Raw genomic sequence first — 26670 nt, 5'->3', positions numbered from 1 at the left:
TCAGTCTCCAAATGAGTATGCTCTGCTCTTTCTTGTTTTTATGAGATTTTTTATAGTTTGTAAATATTTTGAAATCTATTTATATCTTTTCATTACTTATCTATCGGGGAGTGAGTGTTTTTTGATGTTGTAAGCCCTGATTTTACTGCAGACAAGGAAATAAAGTCACAGATTGTTTACTTAATATCATATAACTATGAATTGATAAACCTAAGATTAGAACCCAGAGCTTCTGATTTCTAGCCTAGGATTCATTTTACAACCAAATTTGCTTTTTATTTTGTTTTTAAGCATCATCTCCCTGGTTGTTCTTAGTTTAGGAGCAGGGCCAGTTTGCCAAGTCAAAAATGTGAACAGACAGGAGTCGTCTTACTAGTACTTATTTTTGGGATGGAGACAGTTCTTTGGTGTTTGTCTCACATCATTTACTAATTTCAAATCCTTCCCATTTTCTGCCTTCATGCCGCCCTGAGTCTGGAAAGCAGAGGGAAGAATTGTCATGTTAGATCAGAAAGGAGGTTCAATTATGCTGAATCCTGGGAAACAATGGGATAGTGACTAGTTCTGATGACAATTGGTACATTTTCTGCACTGGGTTGCTAAAAGGGAATTGAGAGATTGAGTTCTAATCTCTCATTTTAGAGATGAGGAAATTGAGGTACAGGGAAGTTGAATAACATGTCTAGCATCACATAGTTAGGGACCACCTCAGACAGGATTCAGATTCAGGCCTTCTTGATTCTCAAGTCCACAAATGGCCTTTATCTCTCTATAATACATCCAGATCTTTGCCTTATATGATTTACTTGGCAATTATGTGAGAGAGGATAGAGAAGGAAAGAGAGTAAAATCAGAAAAAACGGTTAAGAGGGACCAGTTGAAAAGTTTTAGGAATGACCTCAAGTGATAACTTTATGCAGGAACTGCCTCCTTTCCTCTTCCTGATTCCCCCAAGTGAAAATATTTATTTCCAGTCTAAGGATGCTTGATTAGCAGTTTCCCTTCTTCATCCTAATTCTCTCTCTCTTCAATAAAATATGAACATACATATCAGTAGATGCTTAATAAATGTTGAATGATAGATTATATTTTCTGTTTGTTTATAAGCTCTAGTGAGTCCTTTTGTCTTTTGTATTTTCAGAGGGTCCCATGGTTACAACAGTTATTCATCCTTGAGTGCTTAATACACATACTTGAGTGCTTTTAATACACATATTTCTCACATTTTATTTAATTTTGGTTTTTCCTTTCCCAAACTGGTTGGTGTATGTTAATCCAATTGAAGAGTATAGCAAGTACTCAAAACTCAAGTGGAAATTTGAAAATTCTCCTTCTTTTGAGCAAGAGTAGTTTGAACACAGGAGAAAAGACATGGATAGACAAAATTGTGGTATTAGATTCTTTTCCTTGCAAACGTTTCCAAAGTCCTTGAGTCTCATAGAATATTTCTGTCTTTACGGAGAGCCATTCCTGTAGTTTTGTCCCATTTTCTTTCTTTCTTTTTATTATAGCCTTTTATTTACAAGATATATACATGGGTAATTTTTCAGCATTGACAATTGCAAAACCCTTTGTTCCAATTTTTCCCCTCCTTCCCCCATCCCCTCCCCCAGATGGCAAGTTGACCAATACATGTTAAATATGTTAAAGTGTAAGTTATATACAATATATGTATACATGTCCAAACAGTTATTTTGCTGAACAAAAAGAATCGGTATGTCCCATTTTCTGAGGGAACTTTCAGGAATACTGGAATCTCAGGGAATCCCCACATGAGATTGGGCCAATTCTGAGTGATCATCTTGACAGAATTTGTCTGTCAGTCCTTCCTGTTTTTAAGGAAGTGATTAGATTATGAGTTCAAATGTGGTCTCAGACACCATCTATGTGATCCTGGACATGTCACTTAACCCTCTTTTCCTCAGTTTCCTCTTCTGTCAAATGAGCTGGAGAAGGAAATAGCAAACCACTCTAACAATCCTGCCAAGAAAATCCCAGATGGGGTCACAGATAACCAGATGCGACTGGAAGGATTGAACAACCATAGCAAAATATTTGCTTGAACATTCAGTGGTCCCTGGTGTCCTTACCTGCAGACACCCCTTGATCAGAGTAGCTTATGAAAGACAGAGTCCTCTTGCCTTTGGCAAAACATCCATGCTCTGTTGTATTCTTGTTGGTTTCCGGAGGTCTCTGGACCAGCCTTTGTTTCAGCAGAGTAATCACACAAGAATAGGTGGTAAAGTCCAAAGTCTTTATTGTCTCCTTGCCTGGGGCTGGGTAGCTTTCTGGAGAGCCTTTCAGACCGGCCTTGGTCTCAGGGGGGGAAGTGCAGGAGGCCAGCCACCGAGGTGCTGAGATGAAGTGAATCTGTCTCTGAGTCCGAGGGCTTGTGCTTCAGCCTCCGCTCACCACAAAGGTGGGAAATGGAATGAATCTGTCTCTTCATCTCCCCTGGTTGAGTTTGTCTCAGCTTATATGTTCTAGTTTAATTACATTATTAGAGGTGTGAATCTTGTAGAACTATATTAAGTACTAAGTACATGTACTGAACTAGAGCACTATTAATCACCATGCTAAACTAGATAACCTTTGTCTTATCAATTCCACTGACTTAACACCTTGTAAGAATTCTTGTTTTAAGTACAGAATTCTGGGCCATAACAAGGCTCAACCAGATCATTCCTCTCCAGGAATGATGCTTTTTGATCTTAGCCTGAAACAGGGTTGTGGGATAGAGTAGGGAGAAGTTATACTGAGGGGAAAACTTGTATTTTCTCCCATTGGAGGGTGTGTGTGTGTGTGTGTGTGTGTGTGAGAGAGAGAGAGAGAGAGAGAGAGAGAGTATTGTGTGTGTGTGTGTAGGTAACATTTCATACTGAATTCTGGGAATATAAATGGAAAAAATTTACAATCCCTGCTTTCAAGAAGCTCATGCTCCAGTTGAAATATATAACACATATAAAAGAATTCAACTGGGTACATGAGAAATCCCAGAAATTCTTAAGGGTTCAGCATCTAGATCGTTGGAAAGGTCCAGGCCGACTTAAACTTTATGATCAGGTCAGGTGACAATGCTCCTCCCAGTAGGACCATATTTGGTCCATAACAGAAGTTTGGTTGGGTATTTTATTTTTCGATTTTTGAGACTCACTTGTATAGTGCTTGTTAATTTATCTTTTAAATCATTGATAGGTTTTGCCAATAAATAAATGTGGACTATAGGGTTATTTTTTTCTTCTTTGATGATTACCTAATGGATTGTTCAGTTTCATTTTCTGAGACTGGACAGTTTGAAATTTTTATTTTATGTTCATTTAAGTAGCATATCTTAGAGTTTTGTAAGTAATCATCCATTTCCCTTCCCTGATCTTGCTAGGTTATTATCATATATATAGTACATAACTGTTTATTTCTTAGAAGCGAAAAGTCTTAAAGATCAATCATGTATGGTAGGATAATGGGGCTGTGGACATTGATGGAATAGCTCTATTTGTTTTGCCATTTGATCACAAATTTGGCACTGGGAGAGGCCTTAGAGATGCCAAGTAATTAGAGCATCTCACACAGGAGGAAACTGAGGTCTAGAGCAATTTAGTTATTTGTTCAAAGCCACACAGGCAAGAAGTGGCAAGAGGAAGGGGTTAGGAAAGGAAGGACATTATAGATTTATAGCTGGATGGGACTTGTGACATCACCTGGTCTAACCTACTTATTTTATAGATAAGAAAACTAAATTAGAACAGTTTAGTGATCTGTATCACAGAATGAAGAGTCTGAGTCAGAATTTGAATCCAGGTCTTTCTTATTCCATCTTCAATACCCTATGCAATGTACCTCATTGCCAGTGAAAATCTGACATATTATATTCACTTTGTAGGAAGCTGGAGCATGTCCCAGGGAGGGTCATCAAAGTGTGGAATGGTCTTGAGCTTATCCCATATGAAGATCAGTTAATGGAACTGGGGATGTTAAATGGGGAAGAGAAAAACCCAGGGGAGACATGTTGTCTATTAGTAAGTGTTTGCAAGTTGGTCATGTGAAAGACATGTCATTCTTTTTGTGAACACTTGCTTTTAATCCCAGAAGGCAGAATCAAGAGCAGGGGGTTGAAGATACAGAGAAGCGAATTTTGGATTGATGTAAGGGAAAAAACAAACACGCTTCTGAACATTTCACAATGAATTCCCAAAGGAAATGAACTGCCTTGGAAACTAATGGGTTTTCCTCTTTTTGAAAGGGCTGGGGGTCCTTAGTTGATTCTGGGCTAGTGGGGGTCCTTGTTCAAGTAAGCCTCGGGTCCCCTCCCATTCTTCCAAGACTCTGTGATTCTACAATAACAGTGATGGGTAAGTAACTGTGTGAATTCTATCATCATTTGCCATGAGTTCAGATGTCAGTCTTCTCACATCCTTGATTTTTCACTAGGAAATTTCTATCCTATGTGAGAATGTTTTGATACACTGACCCAGAGAGTTGTCCCAGAACTGGGAAAACCTGAGAATTCTATTTCATACCTGCACTCAATGGGTGACTCTGGACCAGTTTTTTAAAGTATCTTTAAGACTCTGAAGTGTGTTCTTGTACTTAAGGGATCGTAAGTCTGGTCCAAAGCCCCCACCAAACAAACCAACCAGGCTTAGGCTTTTATAATGTGTTAGTCTCAGATTCATTTGAGCCATGAAATTATTTTTTCATACAATAATTAATTGGATGCATAATAATGAAAACATCAATTCATTGTCTTTAGTACCTCCCCTCCCCAAATGGCCTCGCATTTATTTGACATACAGTCTGTACGTGTATTTGTGTGCTTTCCCTTGATAGACTCTGTAAGCTGCTTGAAGGCAGGGGATGTTTGATTTTGGTCTCTATGTCCCCAAGTCCTGCTGGGAGTGCCTGTACACATAATGATTGTTTATTGATTTATCGATATCAGAAATATTGGAACTCACAAAGTGGTAGCAGCAAAGACTAACCATGGTGCTTACCTCCAGTCCCAGAGAGCAGACACTTTGTTGGACAGACTCCTGATACTCTCTTAGCTTGGGGGAGTTGGCAGAGAACATTATAGTTCCTTTTGGATCTCCCCTTATGGCTCAGTGGGAAGTCTTTAAAGAAGCATTGCCGCCTACCTGAGTCCCATCCTATTTTCTCTTTTTCTTAGAATATACACAGCTTCTGCTGTAACTCTTTGACCTTCAAACAAAGAGCCATTTTCTTAGGGGAAAAATGTTTCTGAAAATACCTCTTAAGCAGAGAAACCTGCCTGAGCTGAGCTGGGGCTGTTTGGATGATTTGCTTCCTGCTTGGACCTGTCATGGGCTCTGCGTTTCCTCCGTTGAAGTGCTTAGCCCTTATTCTAAGAGAGAGAGCGTGAACTTTCAAGAGGATTGTAGACTCGGAGCGGGAAGGGGTCTCAGAGCCATGTTCTCACTCCTTCAGTTTGAGGAAGCCGAGGCTCATGGGGATGAAAGTGATTTGGACAAAGTCACAGATGGTGTCAGAGGTGGGATCTGAATCCGACGGGGAGTCTTTTGGCTCCAACGCCGATGACCCATCTACTCCACCATATTTCTATTTTTTAATTTTTTTAATAATAGTTTTTTTATTTACAAGTTATATGCCTGGGTAATTTTACAGCATTGACAATTGCTTTTGTTCCAATTTTCCCCTCCTTTCCCCCACCAGCCTCCCCCAGATGGCAGGTTGATCAATACATGTTGAATATGTTAAAATATAAATTAAATACAATATAAGTATACATACTATATTTCTCTTGATGATGTCACCTCCCAGTGACTCTAATCAGCCAGGTAGCAAGCGTTTAAGTCCTTGTTATGTTCTGGGCATTGTGCTAAGCACTGAGGATACAAAGAAGGACAAAATAAGAAAAGCATTCACAGTCTGACAGGAGAGACAGAGACAGTATGTAGATAACTGCATCCATCCAAGAACATGTAGGAGTGGGTAGAAGGAAGGCATCAGGGGAAGGGAGGAATTTCTAAGTTGGGATAGGAGCTGAGTCTGGAAGAAAGCCAGAATTTGAGAACAAGGAGAGAAAGGATGCTAGGGCAGGGAACAAGTCATGGGAAGGCAGAGTCAGTGGGGATATCATGGTTGAAGAAGGACAGGTAGGTTAGCATGGTGTTTGAAGGGGAGTCGTGATAAGTAAGAAGGAATGAGATTGGGAAGAATTTTAAATGCCAGTAGATGATTATATTTGATCTTGAGTGTAATGGGAACCAGTGGAAATTAATGAATTTGATGACATAGACCTTTTAAAAATTTTCTTTAGTATTTTATTTTTCCAAATATATGTAAAGATAGTTTCCAACATTCGTTTTTGTTAAGACTTTGTATTTTAAATTTTTCTCCCTCTCTCTCTTACCTCCCTCTTCTCACAGAGAGCAAACAGTATGATATGGGTTAAATATGTACACATTTCCACATTTATCATGTTGTGCAAGAAAAATCAGACCAAAGGAGAAAAACAGTGAGAAAGAAAAAAACAAGCAAATAACAACAAAAGGCGAAAATACTGTGTTTTGATCCACTTTCAGTCTCCATAGTTCTTTCTCTGGATGCAGATTCCTTCACAAGTCAAGGAATAGCCTTGAATCATTTCATTGTTAAGCGCCAATCCATCACATTTGGTCATCCCATAATGTTGTTACTGTATACAGTGTTCTCTTGGTCCTGCTCACTTCACTCAGCATTAATTCATATACATCTTTCCCAGCTTTTCTGAAATCAGCTTGTTTATCATTTTCTATAGAACAACAATATTCCATACCATTCATATATCATAACTTATTCAGCCACTCCCCATCTGATGGGCATCCCCTCAGTTTCCAGTTCCTTGCCACTACAAAAAGGACTGCTACAAATAGCCTGTTTCCTTCTTTGATGATCTCTTTGGGTATAGACCCAGTAATGATAGTCAGATCTTTTGAAAAGCAGCATGCTGTAGTGCCTAGGGTATCGAGATGGGAGCCAGGAAGACCTGGTCCATCTTGGACTCTTAGTAGCTTTCACCCTGAACCTCTCTGAGACTCAGTTTCCTCATCCAAAAATGAGAACAATTCTAAATCCATGTGTCTATGTCTTTCACATGAGGAATATCATTTTGACTACTCAGCAGAGGATAGATTAGAGTGGGAAAAATGTGTGTCAAGTAGACCAATTAGAAAGATTATTGTAGTAGAAGAGGAGAGAGGTAATGAGTAGAAATCACAGATCTAATGCAACAGAAGACTCATATACCATATTATAATTCACTAATATACATAGATCATTTTACAAATTATAATTTGATAATTATCCATCATTACTAATTATGTTTTTATATTATGGTAATTTATGAAGATGTCATAATTGTCATTAGATGGTATGCTTTCTGGGAGCAGGGATGGTGTCTTATTTTCCTTTATTTTCCTCAGGTGCTATTTCATAATGTCTTGCAATTAGCCTTAGATGTTGCCTAAATATGAAATTTAGTTTTCATGTTTTTTGTCTTTCAGAATTAATGTTGATATATATCTGAAGTCAGCAGAGCATGATAAAACAGGTGGTGGTACAATAACTTACATTACCTAAATGTGGTGCTAAGTCTATCTCCTTGGATAGCCAACCAGTCAATAAGCATCTATTAAGCACCTACTATGTACCAAATACTGTTCTAAAGTCTTAGGACAGGTCTAGTGATAGAGGGATACCTTTGGAGCCAGGAAAAGCTGGGTGAGGCTCCTACTTCTGTGTGACTGAAAAGATCTATGTGTCCCAGAGAGTTCTCCTAGAAATTACTGACTTGCACTGGAAAAGGGAATTTCTTTTGACAATTAAGTCATTAGTCTAATCCCATCTTATCCCAGTTGAGACCCATAAAAGGGCAAATGAGAAATCTTGGGGCTGCTGATGTGTGTGTGTATGTGTGTGTGTGTGTGTGTGTGTGTGTGTGTGTGTATACCTATGTGTCATCCCAGTTCTCCTGAGACAACTTTTTTCAGCTAAATTATAACAAATTTGGATATTGTATATGTGTGTTGAGGTGAACTCCTCGGTTTCTCAAACCTGTGAATGATTTTTTTTTCTGTTGCTTTGATGAACTTCTGTGATATTAAATTTGGGAGGGGGAAATAGAAGGACCCAGTCCATTTATTGTATATTGTTGATGGTTGTCTCTCTATAATAGGTTGTCTCTCTGTTTTTTGTCTGAGGCCTCCAGAATGCATGTTCTTGATGTTGCTGGAAAAAGTGCCACAGAGAGAGAAAACTATCCTGTGATAATCTTTTCCCTTGTGCATCCTAAGTAATACTGGCATGATTTCTTTACTTCCATTAGTATGCTATTTTAAAATAAGCCAAATGGACTTCCCATTTTCCTCCTCCTACTTCTTTGGCACGTTGGTCCGTGGGGGAGAATGATAGACCAGCCCAGGTCAGATGCAGTTCTACCCCATTGTCCCAGGTGATGACTTTGGAGTTGGAGGCCACCCCTTTAAACCAGAAGAAGGGCCAACTTCCCTCTTGCCCCCAACTCCTAGAGATAAAAGAAGAGAAGGAATCAGAAGCTTTCCACTGCGGCAGCTAAATCAGAGTGAAGGTCAGTTCTGTTCATTTCCGTGGAGGCTCCTTCAGTGACCTTTGAGCTGTATGCTTTCAAGAAAGCCGCAGAGGCCTTTTTGTGGCTTAGGAGAAAAAGCAGGGACGGTGGTACAGACAGAAATTGGCCCTAAATTCCCCCACCCCCTTCAATGTCTGATTCTTCTGACCCTCAACATTTTCAGAGAGGAAAATTGCCCTAGTGGATTCTCAGTGGACTGGAATGCTAAGTATTATTGTTGCTGATCATAATAATGATAGAGCTGATTTATTGAGATTTTTGGAGAATTTGGTCAAAGAGCTTGTTATTGGCCTGCTATGGCCAGAAGGGAAGTACGGTCTTATGAAGATGTGCACTGAAAGGGTTCTTGGGAAAAAAGTTTTTATAAAACTATGTGATATAGAACAAGAGAGGGCTGGGATAGTAAGAGAAGGATACCATACAGCAGGTGGAACTAAAGTCAGGCCCTGAAGGATTTGTATAGAAAGAAAGAAGAAGGGAAGGCAGGTAAAGCTACAGTAACTAAATGAGAAAAGTGGGGAGATGGAAATTAGAATGATTTAAGCACAGGACACCGAGGAAGTAGTCCTAGGTGCAGAGGAGGGAAAATATTGGGAATTCTCAGTGGAGAGAGGGTTATTAAGATGGAGCTGGGTCATGCTGAGCCTTGAATACAAGGAAAAAGAATTTGGACATAAAAAGTGATTCATCTTTATATGTTTGTATCCAGGGACTGCAATATCCCTCTTTTTCACCTAGAAATCCTGGTTTCCTTAAAAACTCATCTCAATATGAGGCCTTTCTCAAGCAGCTGGTACCTTTCCTTTCAAGGTTAACTTGCATTTGATCTACAAATTTGATCTTGTGCATGCCTGCTAATTTTGTAGATATCTATATACTTTTTATTTTACTTATTCTTTTACATTTTATTTATATTTATTAAATGCTTACTGTGTGCCAGGCATTGGGAATACAAATTCAAATACATAAATATATATGTATATATGCACACACATATATATGTAATATATATTTGCATATGTAAGTTTTTAAAATTTAACTTTTTTGAATATGAACCTAAAGACCAAAAAAAAAAAAAAAAAAATAGAGCATTTTCTTTCACAGAGAACAACATAAAAAATTTCTCTATGAAACCATGAATCTCTTTTATACCAATGTTTTTTTTAAAAAATCTAACTTTCAAAACTGTTCTCCTGCCTGTGCTTCCTTCATAAATTTTGTTCTTTTCTTTGCATTTTTTAATTTATTTTAGTAATTCTTTTTTTCATCACTACTGCTATCCTCTCTCATTCTTGCACCTTTCAACCTCCATTAATTAGAGAAATAAAAAAGGATAACAAATAGGCAAATCCACATGGTGACCTGTCCAAAAATACCCATCTCTTTCTGCACTTGAGTCCATCTTCCCTCTGTAGGAAGTTGGTAACATGCTTCATCTCTGGTTGTCTGGACCCGTGCTCAGAGTTTCTAACTTTCAGAGTTTTTTTTTTTTCCAGAATGTTGCTGTCTTTATTAAAAATCATTGTCCTGGTTCTGCTCACTTTACTTTCTATCAGTTAATACTATCTACAACTTTTTGAAGTCATTTATTTTATCATCTTATGGTGCAATGATGTTCAGTTACATCAACAAACCAGAAGTTGTTCAACCATTCCTCAGTTGTTCCAAGAGGCATTTATTAAGTGCTTATTATTTGCCAGAGTGCCTCGATTCAGTCTGGGGAGCTAACATGAGTTTATTGAGTGTTTACTCTGTAGGCCATGAGCTATACGAGGCTGTAGAGACACAAACATGAGTCATGGCTGTCAAGGGTTGGGAAGTGATGAAGCTTTCAACCCAGGGCAATATTGGTGGGAATAGAAATGTTGGTAATGTTGATATCTCTGAAGGGAATTTTGAAAGGCTTAGTCTGAGAGGGATGAGAGTTCCCTGCTCATCAGGTACTTTGGGGGTCTCTGAAGACCAACTTTCTGCCTTTATTGGAGCAGGGGGAGGGAGACGTTTCTCTTGTATTTGTTGTCAGGGACTTTCTGCCAAGCAGAATCATCACTCTGTTGCCTGTGATCTCAGAGGAAGTGCGGCTGCTTTTCTCGTCCGTCCCACAAAGAGAATGTTTTCCTTGTAGCTTCTGATCTCCCTGTGTTCTACTGTCTGCCTCTTTGCTGACACTGAAAGGGAAATGGTGGCGGGGACAGCTGGGGCTGGTGCCTTTCTTTCAAATGGAAGAATAGGGATCAAATGAGACGTGGTCCAAACATTTTGCAAACTTTATAGAGCTGCTGCTGTTGCTGTTGGTGGTGGTGGTCATAGGGATGATAGGACCGTAGATTTTGAGCTGAAAGGGTCCTTGATCAGTCAAGTCAACACTCTGGTTTTACACATGAGGAAACTGAGGCCCTGAAAGTATAAGTGATGTGCCCAGGGTCAGCCAATCAAGCAATTCTAGAAAATCTATTAAGAATCATTATGGGAGCAGTTGGGGGTGCAGTGGATAGAGCACCAGCCCTGAAGTCAGGAGGAGCTGAGTTCAAATCTGATCTCAGACACTTAACACTTCCTGGCTGTGTAAGTCACTTACACCCTGGGCAAGTCACTTAACCCCAATTGCCTCAGGGGAAAAAAATTACTATGGTCCAGTTCCAATGGTCTTGAGATGAAGAGAACCATCTGCACACAGAGAGAGGGCTGTGGGGACTGAGTGTGGATCACAACATAGTATTTTCACTTCTTTATTGTTGTTGCTTGCATTTTGTTTTCTTTCTCTTTTTTTCCTTTTTGATCCAATTTTTATTGTGTAGCATGATAATTGTAGAAATATGGATTGAAGAATTGCACATGTTTAACATATTGAATTATTTGCCATCTAGGAGGGGGGTGAGGGGAAGGAAAGGAAAAACACTTTGGAATACAAGGTTTTGTAGGGGTAAATGTTGAAAATTATCTATGCATATATTTTGAAAATAAAAAAAAACTTTAATAAAATTTAAAAAAAGAATTTACTATGGGCCAAGCAATGGACTAATTTCAGTAGATACAAAGAAAGCAAAAATAATCCCTGTCCTCAAAGATCTAATGAGAGTACCTATTAATATTTAAGGAAAGGTTGGAATCTATTTCTTTTTAACTCTAAGGATAGTGCTGCCCTTTATCCCATCACAAAGTCCTTTGTAGATATGAAGAGTCTTATGTGTACCTTGGAGCTATAGAGTAGCCCCAGGCCCTGGATGAAAGGAGCAAATGAGACATCATCCGTATTAGCTTTATCCTTATCTCACCTCATGTCATGTGTCCCTATCATCTTGTATCTACATTTTCATCCCTACATGAATGAAATGAATCAATAAATATTCATTTATGTTGCCATCCATTCCCATCTTCATCTTCCCATCCATGCCCTTCATCCCTTCTCATTGTAATCCATATATTCTCGATCTCATCTATCCATCCATCTTTTCCATCCCTCCTTCTCACCCCTATTCTTCCTAATCCTTCCATCCATCCATCCATCCATCCTCATCCATACCCTCATTTCCCTCAGCCATCATGCTTATCTTCATCTCTATCTCTTTATCCCCCTCTCCATTTATCCATCTTCATCCATCCATCATTCTCTGTGTCTTTCCCTTCTCCTAATCCATCCTCTTTGAGAACGAAGGACCAACAACAATAATCTTTTCCATCCATCCGTCACCTGTTTCAGGCGCCATGTTAAGCACTAGGATTACAAAGAAAGGTGAAAAATACAGTGTCTGCCCTTAAGGAACTCACAACTATGACAGATAAGATCTTTCCGGAGTTGTCAGTGTTCAATTGTTTAATTGTGTCTGACTCTCTGTGACCCCATCTGGGGTTCTGATACTGGAGAGGTTTTCCATTCCCTTCTCCGGCACATACAGCGTAGACAGAAGGTCATCTCAGAGGGCAGGCACTCGGGAAATGCTAATAAATATTCTCTTCCCAAGAAGGAGACAAAAAAAAAAATCTAGAGTTAAAAAAAAATCACCCATCAAACTGTTCATTTGACAGTCAAACCTTTGATATGAAGGGATGGTCACGGGGAGGGGGGGAAATGCCAGGTGCCCTTTGACAGCCTTGGTTTATGACAGTAGCTTTATTTTACTTATCACGAATCACAGTGTTTTGTGTATTTTCTACTCTTATCTTTGATTCATTCTCCGACTTTGCATATTTCCATTTGCCATTTAAATGAAATTTAAATAAAACCATTCCACTGAGCTCTGGGCTGGAGACAGGTGCCCTTAAAACTCACTCAGAAAGAAATCTGCATTCAGCTTGCTTGCTGTGAAGCCAAAGTGCCTTCCACCTTGTAGTTATCTGGGCTTTTTTGTTCCGAGTTTTCATTCAACCTCTTCTCCTCTTGGGGATCTCTAACCTTATGGCTGATTACTCCACTAAAGACAGAAAAGCAAGCAAGCATCAATAACCAAAGCTTGCTATCCAGATGAAGGAACCGGCTCTCTTGAGTGGCTTCAGAGCATGGATAATCAGAGTAGCCCTTGCTTCCCTTTTCCCATTCCCAGAGCACATTTCAAAGCTGTGATCAGCGTGGAACGTGGGTCTTAAGGGCACCAGCATTCGGGCTGCTTCTTTGCAGTCACAGAGGGCATAGGAACCTAGGTACAAAATTGTAGGGACCTTAGAGATCATCAGTTCAGTTCCCTCAATTTACAGGTAAGGAAACTCAGGCACAGGAGCCCAGCTTTAGAGTTGGGAATGTCTTTAGATGTCATCATTTGGCACTATGAAGAGGATGAAGGGCAAAGATATCGAGGGATTCAGGAGTGAGACCCACATCTAGTCTTAAGATTCCTCCTCCCTTTAAAAAACCCCTTGCCCAGAAAGTGTCTTATCTAAGTCATTTGCTACTAAGCCCCGGGGTTCAAATAGTAATTGAAAGAGGTAGGATTTGAATCCAGGTTCTCAGACTCCAAACTCCATCACTATATAGTTCCCAGTCACCTCCTAAATCTTGATTCCACTCTCCCTATCCCTTAGTAGTTGTGTGACCCTGGGTGGGTTACTGAGTCTCTCTGTACCTCAGTTTCCTTATCTATAAAATGAAGAAATTGGACTCCATTAGCTCTCAGTTCCTTTCTAGCTTTAAATCTGTGATTCCAGGATTGCTTTCTATAAATACTAGGGAGTTACATTGAGTTGGAGGGTTTCCTTTTAGATTGTATTTGGGATTGGAGTGAGACTGGTGGCTAATATCATCATCTATTTTTCTTTATTTTTTTCCTTATTTCCTCAGGCTTATCCAAATCCCTTGGGCTCATCGAAGGCTATGGTGGACGGGGCAAAGGGGGGCTCCCTGCCACCCTCTCTCCAGCTGAAGAAGAAAAGGCCAAGGGCCCCCATGAGAAATATGGCTACAATTCCTACCTTAGTGAAAAAATTTCACTGGATCGATCCATACCCGATTACCGCCCAACCAAGTAAGTGTCCGTTGTTGCATTGATGGGGAAGATGGCTCCGTGGGAGCTGACATAACACCTTTCCCTCTGACCTCCCTTTTCCCTCAGTATTCTGTGTTTTTCATAAGTTCTCTTTTACATGTCCCCAGCTCATGTGCGATATATTTTAATGCAACTTTAAAGAAGGGAATGATATGAGTAAAGACTCTGTCAGCTGTCTTAGTGTTTTGTTTTTTTGTGGGGGTTTTTTGTGTTTTTTTGGGTAATGTTGACTATAAAGGAAGAGATTCTGGGACAAATAAAATGGGTTCTATTTGATATACAAGATGAGAACTTTCCCAACATCATCGTTCTTATTGGGAGTATACTGGCTAAAAGTATAAATGAAGCTTTTATATGTTAGGCCCTCTGCTCCATGTGGGGGATGCAAAGTCCCCTTCTTTCAGATTATCCCTTCTTTCATAAAGCTTAAATTCTAACAGGAGAGACCAGATCCACATCCATCTACCCACTCATACATATAATGTATTTATACATGTATACATACATGCATGTATATGTTATCATATGGATGATATTAAGGATCTCCTTTCTTCTCATAGAATCCTCCTTGGTTTGGAGGCCATATGCCTTTCCCGATTCCTTTAATGCCCTCCCTCCCCAACTACCTTTTATATATTAAACTGCTTTGTGTATACTATAGATATATTTTTAATTTATTCTCTTAATAATCAGTATAGAGGATATCCCACACATTTTGGTGCATCCAAAACTGCACAAAGACTTTTGGGACAGCCTATATATGTCCTTGTTGTGTCCCCTGTTAGGATGTAAGGACCTCCTCAAAATTGCCTCATTTTTTGGTACTTTTAACCTAAATACCTGGCACACAATAGGTATCTAATTAACGCTTGTAGATTGATGCCCACCTTGGGATTATTTTTTCTTCACAAAGTATCTCCTGTACCTGATGGCTTTTCTTCATTCAGGTTGGGCTGTTGGGCTCTGCCATCCGTCCCGACACTGAAATTCCATGATGCTATATTTGTTTCTAAATGGAGACAAAATACAATTGGCATTATTTTCAGCAAATCATATTATTTAGGGTGCTACAAAGCCTCGAGTGGACAATTTAAGCTGTCTTAGATTGAGTATTGGACCTGGAGTTAGAATCTTGACCTGGATGCTTCTTAGCTATGTGATGCTGGCCCATCTAGTATTCTCCCTGTGCCTCAGTTTCCTCATCTATAAAGTGGGCCTAGTCCACTTACCTCACTGGATTGTTTGAAGGATCAAATGAGGACATGGATGTAAAAAACTTTAAAAAATTAAAACATTATAAAAATTCCAACTATTAAATCATAGAGGATATATATTAATAATATATATTATTTAATTTAATAATAATATTTTATTCAACTATATATATTATTCAGTTGTGTGTGCGTGTGTGGGAGTATGTGTGTAATCTGAGACTTAGGGGAGACCTTAGAGAACATTAATCAATTTATTTTTACAATCCAGTTTGCGTCCTTAGCCCTGGTGCCTTCAGGTCACTCTGGACAGAGGCCAAGGACATAGAGCAAGTTCCAAATGAATATTTAGTGTGAGTACAGAGAGTCATCTTCTTATGAGCTCAATAAATGGATATTAAGTGTCTACTGTGTGTCAGGTGCTAGGGATGAAAAGACAAAAAGGAAACCCCCTCAGGAGCTTACCTTCCAAGGGGAGAATATCACTCTGTACAAATGAAAGAAAATACAGAGATAGAGGGGGAGTGGGAGAGGGAGGGAGAGGGAGAGAGGAAAGGAGGGAGAGGGAGAGGGAAAAGAAGAGGGAGGGAAGGAAAGGGAGAGAAAAAGGGAGGGAAAGGGAGAGAGGAAGGGAGAGGGAGGGAGGGAGAGGGAGAGAGAAAGGGAGGGAGGGTGAGAAAGGGAGGGAGGGGAGAGGGAGGGAGAGGGAGCGGGGGAGAGGGAGAGAGGAAGGGAGAGCAGATAGAAGGAGGGAGTGAGATAGACAGGAGGGAGAGAGACAGAGACAAAGAGAAACAGAGGCAGACAGAAATAGAGAGACTAACAGACAGAGGGAGGGAGAGAAATGAGAGATAGAGAAACACATCATTTTCTGTCTCTCACCCCAGTAGAAAGCAAATTCCTTGAGGGTAGGGACTGTTATTATCTTTTAGCCCCAGGTCTGTAGCATCTAGTAAGAGCTTCATAAAAATGCTTATTAAATGGAGCGGATTCAATCTTTGTGTTTCGCTTTGTCTCCCTCTGTCTGGTCTGTTTATAGAGCCTGTCTTGGTGCTTATTTTCTTGGATCTGTCTTTATATAAAAACATCTTACCTTTATAAAGTACTTTTATACGTTCACAAAATACCTTCACTTACATTACCTCATTCAGCCTACAAAGTAACTGCAGAATCCTCCCTTCCCCAATTTTATGGAAGACAAAATGATACTCACAGAGGTAAGTAAATGACAGCCAAGATCAAACAGCTAATAAAGCTGACTAGATCAAAACCCAAGTCTACTGTTTTCTTGTTCAATATCTATAATATTTCTATCTCTTTTTTATTCATTATTTCCATAATCATATATTCTCTTCTTCCCCTCCTCCTCCCCTCTTCCTTCTCCTCCTCTTCCTCTTCCTTCCCCTTCCCATCTCTCCATTTCTGATTCTCTCTTTGTTTATTCTCTTTCTCTCCCTACCCTCTGTTTCTCTATCTGTCTCTCTGTCTCTATTTTCTTTTTCTCTCCCATGTGTCTGTCTTTGTCTTTTTATTCTCATTTTCTTTCCCCTCTCTCATTCTCCTTCTCTCTCTGTCTGTCTCTCTCTCTGTCTGTCTGTCTCTGTCTCTCTTTCTCTGTCTCTTTCTCTCTCTCTCTCTCTCTGTCTGTCTGTCTCTCTCTGTCTCTGTCCTCTGTCTCTGTCTGTCTGTCTCTCTCTCTGTCTCTGTCTCTCTCTCTCTCTCTGTCTGTCTGTCTCTGTCTCTGTCTCTGTCCTCTGTCTCTGTCTGTCTCTCTCTCTGTCTGTCTCTCTCTCTCTCTCTCTCTCTCTCTCTCTCTCTCTCTCTCTCTCTCTCTCTCTCACACACACACACACACAGGCTCACACTAAAATTTAATATTTGATGTCAGGTTAAGGAACTTGGCCCGGGAGGGCCCTTCAGCTCTTCCCCCACCTCGTTAAATACTGGAAGCCTCTAGTGTCTCCCGTGAACCTGAATGTATTCTCTTCCATCAAAGCTGCCGTCTGTTTTCTTCTGGAGAAATAAATTGTGCTGGTGGATCCAGTAAATTAAATCCTGCCTGGTCTGGTGGATGCTTTGAAAACGCCTCAGGCATTCCTCCAGTTCGACTGAGACCAAACCCTTATGTCACAGAATTCTGACATTCTAGCACAAACTCGGGAAGCGGTTAAATAGGCCCATCCTTGAATAGCTTCGAAAAAATACACATCCCAACCTTTTTTTTTTCCCTTCTTTCTTTTTTGGGACCAGACCCGTGATTTCCTCATCTTAAGAAACTTCTGAGGAAGAAATTCCCTCTGCCCAGGAGGATCAGTGCCTACTGGAGAGGGGAAATGCAGGGCTTCAGTGTACCCTAAGGTCATATGGGCAGTATGTGTCAAAGGCTGGACTTGAACCCAGGTTTCTCTGTAGTAGAATGTAAGCAACTGAATGATATTTTTGCCAAGAAAACCCCCAAAAGGGGACATGGAGTCAGACATGAAAAACATTTGCCACGTGCTATGCAATTAAGGGAAAGGCAATCCCTGCCCTCAGGAAGCTTACACTTTAGAGGGGGAGACAACGTACAGCAAAAAGAATCAGAAAAGGATTGGGGGGGCATCCAAGGGGTCCCTGTCATAGGGCATCTTGTTCATGGAGCTGAAACCAGGCAGGGGAGGAAATGAAGAAAAGAGTGAGTCAAAATGTCCTTTTACCCCCAAGTTTGGTTTCACTATCAGCTGAAACCAATATGGATGCAGAAAGTCAATATAAATTACCTACAAATGGAGCATACCAGGATTTGCAGGGCAGGGGGAAATCAGAAACAGTCCTTCTGCAGGAGGCATTTGTGCTGAATTTTGAAGGGTTCCGAGACAGAGGGCACAGAGCGTGGGAATAGTCGGTGTGATCAAAAATGCTAGACGTATTATGGACGGTCACTGTTAGTATATTTATGTTTATTCCGTTTATACTTATGGATGCACTGATTGTCTTCCCCATCACAATACAAGCTCTTTGTCAGTAGGGATCATTTCTTTCCTTGTTTTTGTAGTTCAGGTGCCCAGCAGAGTCCCTGGTACTTGAACAGACATTTAATTAGTGCTTGTGGATGGATTGATCTGCAAAGTAAAATGCTAGGATTTTCTTTAAGCTGTGGCCAGTAAGGTCATTGGCAACGTTAATTCTTATGAATTTGGGATGTTCCATTACTCCTAGCCACAGAGTATCATGGGTAAACTTTTGGTGCTGGGAAGCTGGGATTTTTCAGTAGAAAACAGATTAGGATTGTTGAAAACACTTTGTTTTTTTTCCCAAATGGTATCCAGCCTGTTCTTTTCCTCCTATTCATTGCTGGTTTCCACTCCCCATCTGCATACAATATTTTTTCTTAATATGTGAATTGAATTGAAAATGTTTGATATGGTACAAAAAATTTGATTCTGGAGTCAGAAGTTGTTCATTTGTTTTTCACTTGTGTTCAACTCTCCATGACCCTATTTAGGGTTTTCTTGGCAAAGACATTTCCTTCTCCAGCTCATTTTACAAATGGGGAAACTGAGGTAAATGGGGGTAAGTGATTTGTTCATGATCACACAGCTAACTTAATCTCAGGTTCTTTTGACTCCAGGGCTGGTTATCTATCCAATGCACAGTCTACTTGTCCTAGCATCAGAGCACCTATATTTGAATATATCTATGATGCTTCCTAATTGATTAGGGATCATTGGGTGATAAGGCTAGGAAGGTTAGTCTAGATACACTCTTGGACATGACCAGTGAAGGAATTTTTTTCCCCTTAATTTTGTGTACTTGTTACAAGGGTTTTGTTTTTCTTTTTAATGTTTTCTTGATAAAGTCAAATATGTTGTATACAAAGTAATAGCAATCACAACTGGGATGACCAGTTGTAAATGACTTTGTTGAATCATCCACACCTATTCTGAAGAACTTATGATAAAGAACTTATCCATATCCAGAGAAGGAACTGATCGACTCTGTATGTAGGTCGAAGCTCTCTCTCTGTCTTCATTTTTAACTTAATTTTTCTTGAGGGTTTTTATTTTCATTAGGGTTGGAGACCTATGTTTGCTTTCACAAATTGATTTTTATGGAAAGGTTTTGCATAACTTCACATTAATTATGGGTGGGGTTAAGGGGGGAAAAAACCTAGAACTCAAAAATCTTAAAAACAAATGTTAAAAAATTAGTTTTGAACGTACCTAGGCAAAATAAATAAATAAATAAAGTATAAAGTTAAATGATTGGATGAGATGGGAGAGTGAAAAAATAAATGCATTTAAATTTTTAAAAATGATTTAAAAAAAGATCAAGGAGGATCTTACCAAATAAGCTAAGAAATTTGGACTTTGCCATATAGGCCCTGTCTCCCCTCACATAGTAGGTATAGAATATAAAATGTGTTGTTGATGAGTGAAGACTTTTTTCCATGAAAGGGAAGATACGATGAAAACAATGTTTTAGGAAGATTGCTCAGGACATGAAGAATGCAATGGGAGAGGCTGGAGGCAGGTCACCCGGTAATCAGAGTTTCAGAAAAGGTCATTCATTTTCAGTGAAGGGATGGTGTTGTCTGCTTCTGGCTAAAGTTAAATGGACAGGAAGTTTGAATATATCATGTTCTGAATGTTTTTCTGTATAGTTATTCTCTGCCAACATGCACGGATGACTCGGATAAAACCCATTTCTTTGCAACTTGTGAGTTTGCAGAAGGATGGCGTTCCCAAGCCTAAACTCTGGTCGGTTTTGGGAAACTATGAATGTGACCTTGTTCAGTGAAAGGGGACAAGCTTTTGTCCATTTCTTCAGATTATTCCTTAATCGAGGCTAATTAATGATAGTCTGGTGTAATGGAGAAAGTTCCATCTTTGGTTTGAATCTGGGTATATTAGTGAATTCAAATCCCAGATATGTCACTTAATCCCCATTTCATTTTAGACAAATTATTTTCCCTTTCTGGACTTTAGTTTTTTTCAGCAGCAAAATTGGTATCATCTTGCTCATACTACCTACTTTGAAGCATCATTGTAAGCAAAATTCTGTGTAAGTGAATGAATGAATGAAAGAAAAATGCATTTATACAATAATTATTATGTTCTAAGCAATGTGTTGAGAGTGAGGGATCCAAATAGAAAAGCAAGAGAGACCCTGTTCTGGAGGACCTTCCATTCTAACTGGGGTCAGGGGAACAACACATATTGCAAATGGATTTCTATCTGGCTCTGTGGTGGTCCTTAGGGAGCACCAGAAAAGCAGAGTCGTGCATTTTCTTTAATGTAGTTTCCATCGATGAACCTTATCTATTTCCAATTTTGAACCACTTGATGATGCTGAGGTCTTTGGTCTTTTTCTGGCATAAAAATGTGAGTAGTTAGGATAAAATCATAGTATCATACAACTTAAGAGTGGAGAGAGACCTCAAAGGTCATTCAGTTAAAACTCTGCCCAAATCGTGAATCCTGTTGGCTCTGTTCCTGACACAGCCATCCGGCTTCTGCTTGTCCAACATTCAATGGTAGGTGACTCACCTCTTTGATTTTTGGACAGTTCTAATGATTAAAAAGCTTTTTTCTTTGTGTTGGTGCAGAGGAAATAAGGGTATAGCGTTGGGTGGCGGCCATGTGAATGGAAGTGGGGATTGGTTAATGGGAGAGAAGTTGTGGAGGTAAAATCCATTAGACCTGGAAATGGATTGACTATGAGCTGGCGAAGGAAATGACAAACCACTCCAGTATTTTTGTCAAGAAAACACAAAATGGGGTCATAAAAAGTCAGACCTAACCAAGAACAATAACAAAACAATCAAATCATTTTTTAGATGAGGAAACAGAGGCACAGAGAAGCTAAGGGCTTGTACAAGCTTGTACAGCTTGTATCTGGAGGCAAAATTCTAACCAAGGTTTTTGTGATTCGAAATCCAGTCACCTGTACAATAAGCCAAGTGATGAATTTTGGGTGCCTATGGGACATCCAAGGAAAGGTTTCAGTCTTTCATTATAAATAGGAAATTACAAAAAAATAGCTAGTACTTAAATAACACTTTAAGATTTGCTAATCACTTAATATATATTCATATACATTTTCTATATACCTACATATACATACTTACATGTACATGTACATACACATATGTGTATATATATAATTTACCTCTCTGGGTAGCCTAGGTATCATAGTGGGAGAAAGGGCTGGACCTGCAGCTAAGACCTTAGTTCAAATATAGCCTTAAGCACTCATTTCCTATGTGATCTTGGATTAGTCACTTAATTTCTCTGCTATAAAAATGGGACAATAATAACACTTAGTTTCCAGGGTTTTTGGGAGAATCCAATGAGTTGGAAAGCAATTTGTAAACCTTGATGTAGTATATAAATGCTATCTGTAGTAAAGTACTATACTATAGTATTGCATAAATGTTAGCTATGATTGTTGTTATTATTTTTAAGTTTCTTCACTTACAAAAAGGACTTTAAAATACTCATACTTCCTGTCTTATTTGAGGGGAAAGCTAATAAGGTGCGTTTTACATTATTTGAAAAGTCCATGAGATGGACAGTTGAAATGCATGGTTGGAATCATCCTGTAGTTTTACTTACAATAACCTAGTAAAGAAGGTAGTATCCACATTATTATTCCCATTTTGTAGGTAAAGTCACCAAGGCCAAGAGTGTTCACATAAGAGTCTTCACATAGCTGGGATTTGAACCCATTAACAAGTGAGAAAGAAATGGGTTCTTCGCATATAGATTTGAGAGTCATTTGTTTTGAGGGAATCATGGATGCTAATGAGATCATGTGGAGAGTATAGGGAGAGAAAATGATGGAGACTGGGAAATAAGCCCAGAAATATGGGCGAATCTTTTCATTTTAGGATTTATTGAATGAAGTCCGTTCTGTTACCCAACTGGATAGAAGGGGCACCATTTGCAGACCAGCCTCCTCACTAAGGAGCTTTCCTTAGCAATCCCTCTCCACTTCTCCGCAGATCAACTAATCCCTACAGTTCTCTCTGTAGTCCAACTGTTCTTGGCTCTTGAAAATGAGCTTCTTAACTGCTATTCACTCACTGTGGGTACCAGCGTCAATGGACTCTGGACTTTCCATAAGCCATAAGAATTCAAAACGATTCTGTGCTTTTCTAGTGGTAGATACAGCGATCAGTGAATGCTCATTTCAGCCAGGAGATCAAACTGACCTCTCTGAGCTCAGTTAAAAAGTATTGCAAAAAGCTGAGACTAAGTATTATTTTCTGGAGGTTCTTGAGGTCCATTTGCTGACCTGGCTTTGGATAATCCTTTGGTTCTAATATTTCCTTTGTTTTGGAAACTCTATGGGATGTCCCCAATGTCTTAATATAGTTTTAAGCCACTAAAGTTTAATTTAAAGCTACTTTAATTTAAAGCTAATTAAAACTTAAAACTGCACTAAGACTTTTGGGACTCTTTATACTATTTATAAAGAGTCCAGAATAACATTTTTTTTGGCAGCCACATCACATTCACATGGATTCATATTGAGCTTTTAATTAATTAATATTTCTAAGTATTTGGCACAAAATGGCTTTCCCCAGCCCATCTTTGGATGAATGACTTTTTGGACCTGAGAGTGAGACTTTTTGGCCTCATATTGACAGTGTGTACCTTTGTTCCAGCCCATTTAGGTCTTCCGAAACCCACTCCATGCTTGTTCCACCTACCAATTAAATAATGTCACTATCTATGACTTCTTCCAAGGAGGTGGTAAATGTTAAACAGATTTTTTACTCTGGTACATTTATTATGAAGAATTATTTTTAATTTTTTTTAATCTTCCCTTTGTTGAGTGGAGGAAGGATGTTGGCCATCAACTAATGGAGCTGGAGGGGGCCATAGAACCATGGAATTTAAGAGCTGAGATGGGGAGAAGGATGGGACTAGGGTCTGAGAGATCTTCTAGGAGGTCTCTTATTTTACTTCTGGAAGCTGTTTAGTCATTTCCTTCTATTATTCAGCTAAAACATCTCCTTAACACTTTAAAGCAAAAATATCCATTCTACTTTAAAGATCTCAAGGTAGGCAGTTGTATGTGTCCCAGACAGCTTCCCAGGGCTCCTCTCTTCCCACCTAGAATATATCCTTCCCTAGAGATTGTTTGTTTTTCTCCCCCCATAAAGTTTTTATATAAACCAGTTAAGTCAAGTATCCTGGCTGCTGATTAAAATAGATTTGAGATAAAGAAAATTATCTTAAATGGATTTTAAATTGCAGCATTAGCCAAGAAACGGGCTTAATCTCTCTCTGCCTGATAAACATATATTAATTTTGTGTCTAACTAAGAAAACCCACACCAGACCTCTTAGAAGCTACTTTATATTCATAGCCTTTAAAAAAAAAAAAAAAAAACACATCTACTGGTGGTCTAGCACGTTCTACTTCGTATTGCTCCCCATTTTCTCTCTTTGGTATTTGGTAGATTAAAATGTTAAACTTTACTTCCAAGAAGAAAAAATGCTCTTTCTCTTGAACCCTTTATTTCATTTTAATTTTATCTCAAGTTCCTGGCAGAGAATAAACATTTAATAAACAAACACTAATAATAAAAATAGTAATATTAAGATTTGTTAGCACTGTATGTGTCTTATTTCATTCGATCTTTACAACAAGCCTGTGCTATAGGTACTATTATTATTCTAATTTTTATGAGGAGGGAGGAATCTGAGGGAAACAGTAGTGAAGTGACTTGCCTAGGACCACAGAACTGGGATGCAGCTGAGGGAGGATTTGAACTCAGATCTATCTGCCCAAGTCTAATTCTTTACCCACAGAATCACCCAGCTACTTCTTAATTGTTTCTGAGACAGATTCAAAAGAGAAAACCAGCGTTGTTGGCAGATAATATCTAGTGATTAATGATGAAATAAGCACACATTTCAGACTTCCCAAGCCCCAAATGCTAAGATTATCATTTGTTAGCTACTGTAAAATAATTAGGTCTCCAGTGGAGAGCCACAAGACACCATGATGACATTTATGTTTATGAAGAGGCTGAAGTCCTATTAGTTATAAATGTTGGGAGCTTTCCACTGCTATCTCTACATCTGCCAGGCAGTGACATTGGTCCCCGATAAGCTGATGCATGCAGAAAAGAGAGTTTAAATGTTACTTTGTTGTTCAGTTGTATTCATGTCTGACTCTTCATGGTTTAAAGGAAAATACTGGAGTGGTTTGCCATTTCCTCCTCTAGCTAAGTTTACAGATGAGGAAACTGAGGCAAACAGTGAAGTGACTTGCTCAGAATCATATGGCTAGTAAGTGCCTGAGGCAAGATTTTAATTTAAGAAAATGAATCTACCTGAATCTACTGTGCCATCTATGTGCTCTCTCCCTGGCACATGGTTAGCATTTAATGCCGGTTGACTGACTTGACTTATGCTCATGCAATTGTGGTCCCTTATAAGAGCTAAAGAAGGATTTTCTGCATGGGTAGCGGCAGAACCAAGAGATTAATCGGATAAATATGCCCTAGGTTAACAAGATGGAGACAGTTTACAAGAAAGGGGTGGAACTAGGAAGTAGAGCTAGCCAACTCCTTGAGAACCATAGAGAGCTTAACATTTCCCTTTGATTTGTTCTGGTGCTCAACAGAGGGTGTAAGCATCGGCATGTATCAGCCAGCCTCTGAGTCCTTAGTCCTGAAAAGTCTCTGGGAATTGGACGGTCACGTTCTCTGGGAATTGGACGGCGATGTTCTATGGGAACTGGATGGTCATGTTCTCTGATGCTTAAAAGTGCCTTGAGAAACACTGGAGTCAGAAGACCCAGGTCCTAGGCCCATCAGAACCATGGACAAGTCCCTCTGCCTTTTTCTCAGTTCTAATATGGGGTCTGTGATGATGTGCAGCTCAACGGGCCTGTGGGGAGTGTCGGGAGGATCAAATCAGTCAATAGATGGGAAAGTGGTTGTTGAAAGAGGAAGTGCTGAACATGATAATGTAATGTAAGGGATTAGGAAGGGAAAGAAACCAGGATAGATTGGTTAGCCCTGGAGGTTAGGATAACTGCTGCTGCTTCTAAGCCTTTGCCTGAACACTCTGATGGTTTCTATGAATAAATTTTTTATCATGAGCAACTCTGGAACAACAGGGATGGAGGGAGCCTTTGATAGAGTGCCTCGTGCCTTGAGAAAGATGGCTTTCCCGGGGAACCGGCAACTTCTGGGACTTGCTCGTTAAGCTTTTAAGCTAGGTGACTTGACCATCTGATCATAGAAAGTGAACTAGATGTGTGTGTGTGTGTGTGTGTGTGTGTGTGTGTGTGTGTGTGTGTGTGTTAGAGACAGACAGAGATAGAGGCAGAGAGAGATAGAAAGAGAGAGAGACAGACTATGGGGAGGGAGACTGGAGAGAGAGAGACTTCAGTTTTCAAGCTTGCACAGGGCTTTGAGTGTTCACCTGCAAGAAAAAATTCCAGGAAAGGTCTCTGTTGCTGTGACGCCCATCACTCCTAACTATGTGTTGGGAGACAAAAGTCTCTCACTTTTCTCTTTATTTTCTCTATCTGTTGTGAAATATATATATATATTTCACATATATATATGTGAAATACATATATATATATATATATGCTGTAATATCCTATATAAAGCAACAGCTGTGTGCCTCAGATCTGAAGTCAGGAAGATCTGAGTTCAAATATGGCCTTAGACACTCAGCAGCTGAGTAACTTTGCCTCAGTTTCCTTATCTGTAAAATGGAGATTAGAAATAGCACCTATCCCCCAGAGTCATGATAAGAATCAAATGCTAGAGTAATTGTAAAGTACTTAGCGTAGTGCCTGGGGCGTGGTGGGCACAATAGAAAATATATAACAATATAGCATAACATGACAACAAGATGATAGTTTGTCACAATCATTTTGTTGTGTTACATTATATTAATAATCGCTAACATTGTATATAGTCCCTCTATGTGCCTCAGTGTGCTTGCATATACACGCAACATATTCACACTATATAGATGTGTGCACCCACCCAGGCACCCCCCACACGTGTGTGTACATGTTACATGTCTACCACACGTACATGTATGTTCACCCACATGTGTGTGTTCAGTATGTTTGTGGGCATAGGTTGCATATATGTTTACACACACTCTCTCTATATGGCAACAAAAAGGGAGAAGGGATGGGACAGGAGCAAGGAGGGGAAGCTGGGATCTGCAAATGGTCTCCGTCCTTTGAAGAGGAAGTTGCTTTTAACAAGTAACCTGAGAATTCCTGTTCCTGCGACAGACCCAGGAGGTGTTTGTGTGAGACGATAGGTGAGAGGTTTGCTGCTAATTCAATCCCCCTTCTATTTTGGGAGGGTTTTGGCCGGATGA

The 26670-nt window shown here is 39.5% G+C and overlaps 1 protein-coding gene across 2 annotated transcripts in view; it reads left to right on the top strand.

Moving 5' to 3' along the window:
* Positions 1–26670, top strand: part of GALNT17 (polypeptide N-acetylgalactosaminyltransferase 17) — a 419991-nt gene that overhangs the window by 124296 nt on the left and 269025 nt on the right. For both annotated transcript variants that reach the window (XM_031967901.1, XM_031967902.1), the window contains exon 2: positions 13899–14082. In XM_031967901.1, coding sequence (XP_031823761.1) covers positions 13899–14082 — 184 coding nt within the window. The remainder of the gene's footprint in view (positions 1–13898; positions 14083–26670) is intronic.

The sequence above is a fragment of the Sarcophilus harrisii genome, chromosome 4 (assembly GCF_902635505.1).
Source record: "Sarcophilus harrisii chromosome 4, mSarHar1.11, whole genome shotgun sequence".
NCBI classification, from domain to species: Eukaryota; Metazoa; Chordata; class Mammalia; order Dasyuromorphia; family Dasyuridae; genus Sarcophilus; species Sarcophilus harrisii.
This window is presented reverse-complemented; position numbering and strand designations above follow the sequence as displayed.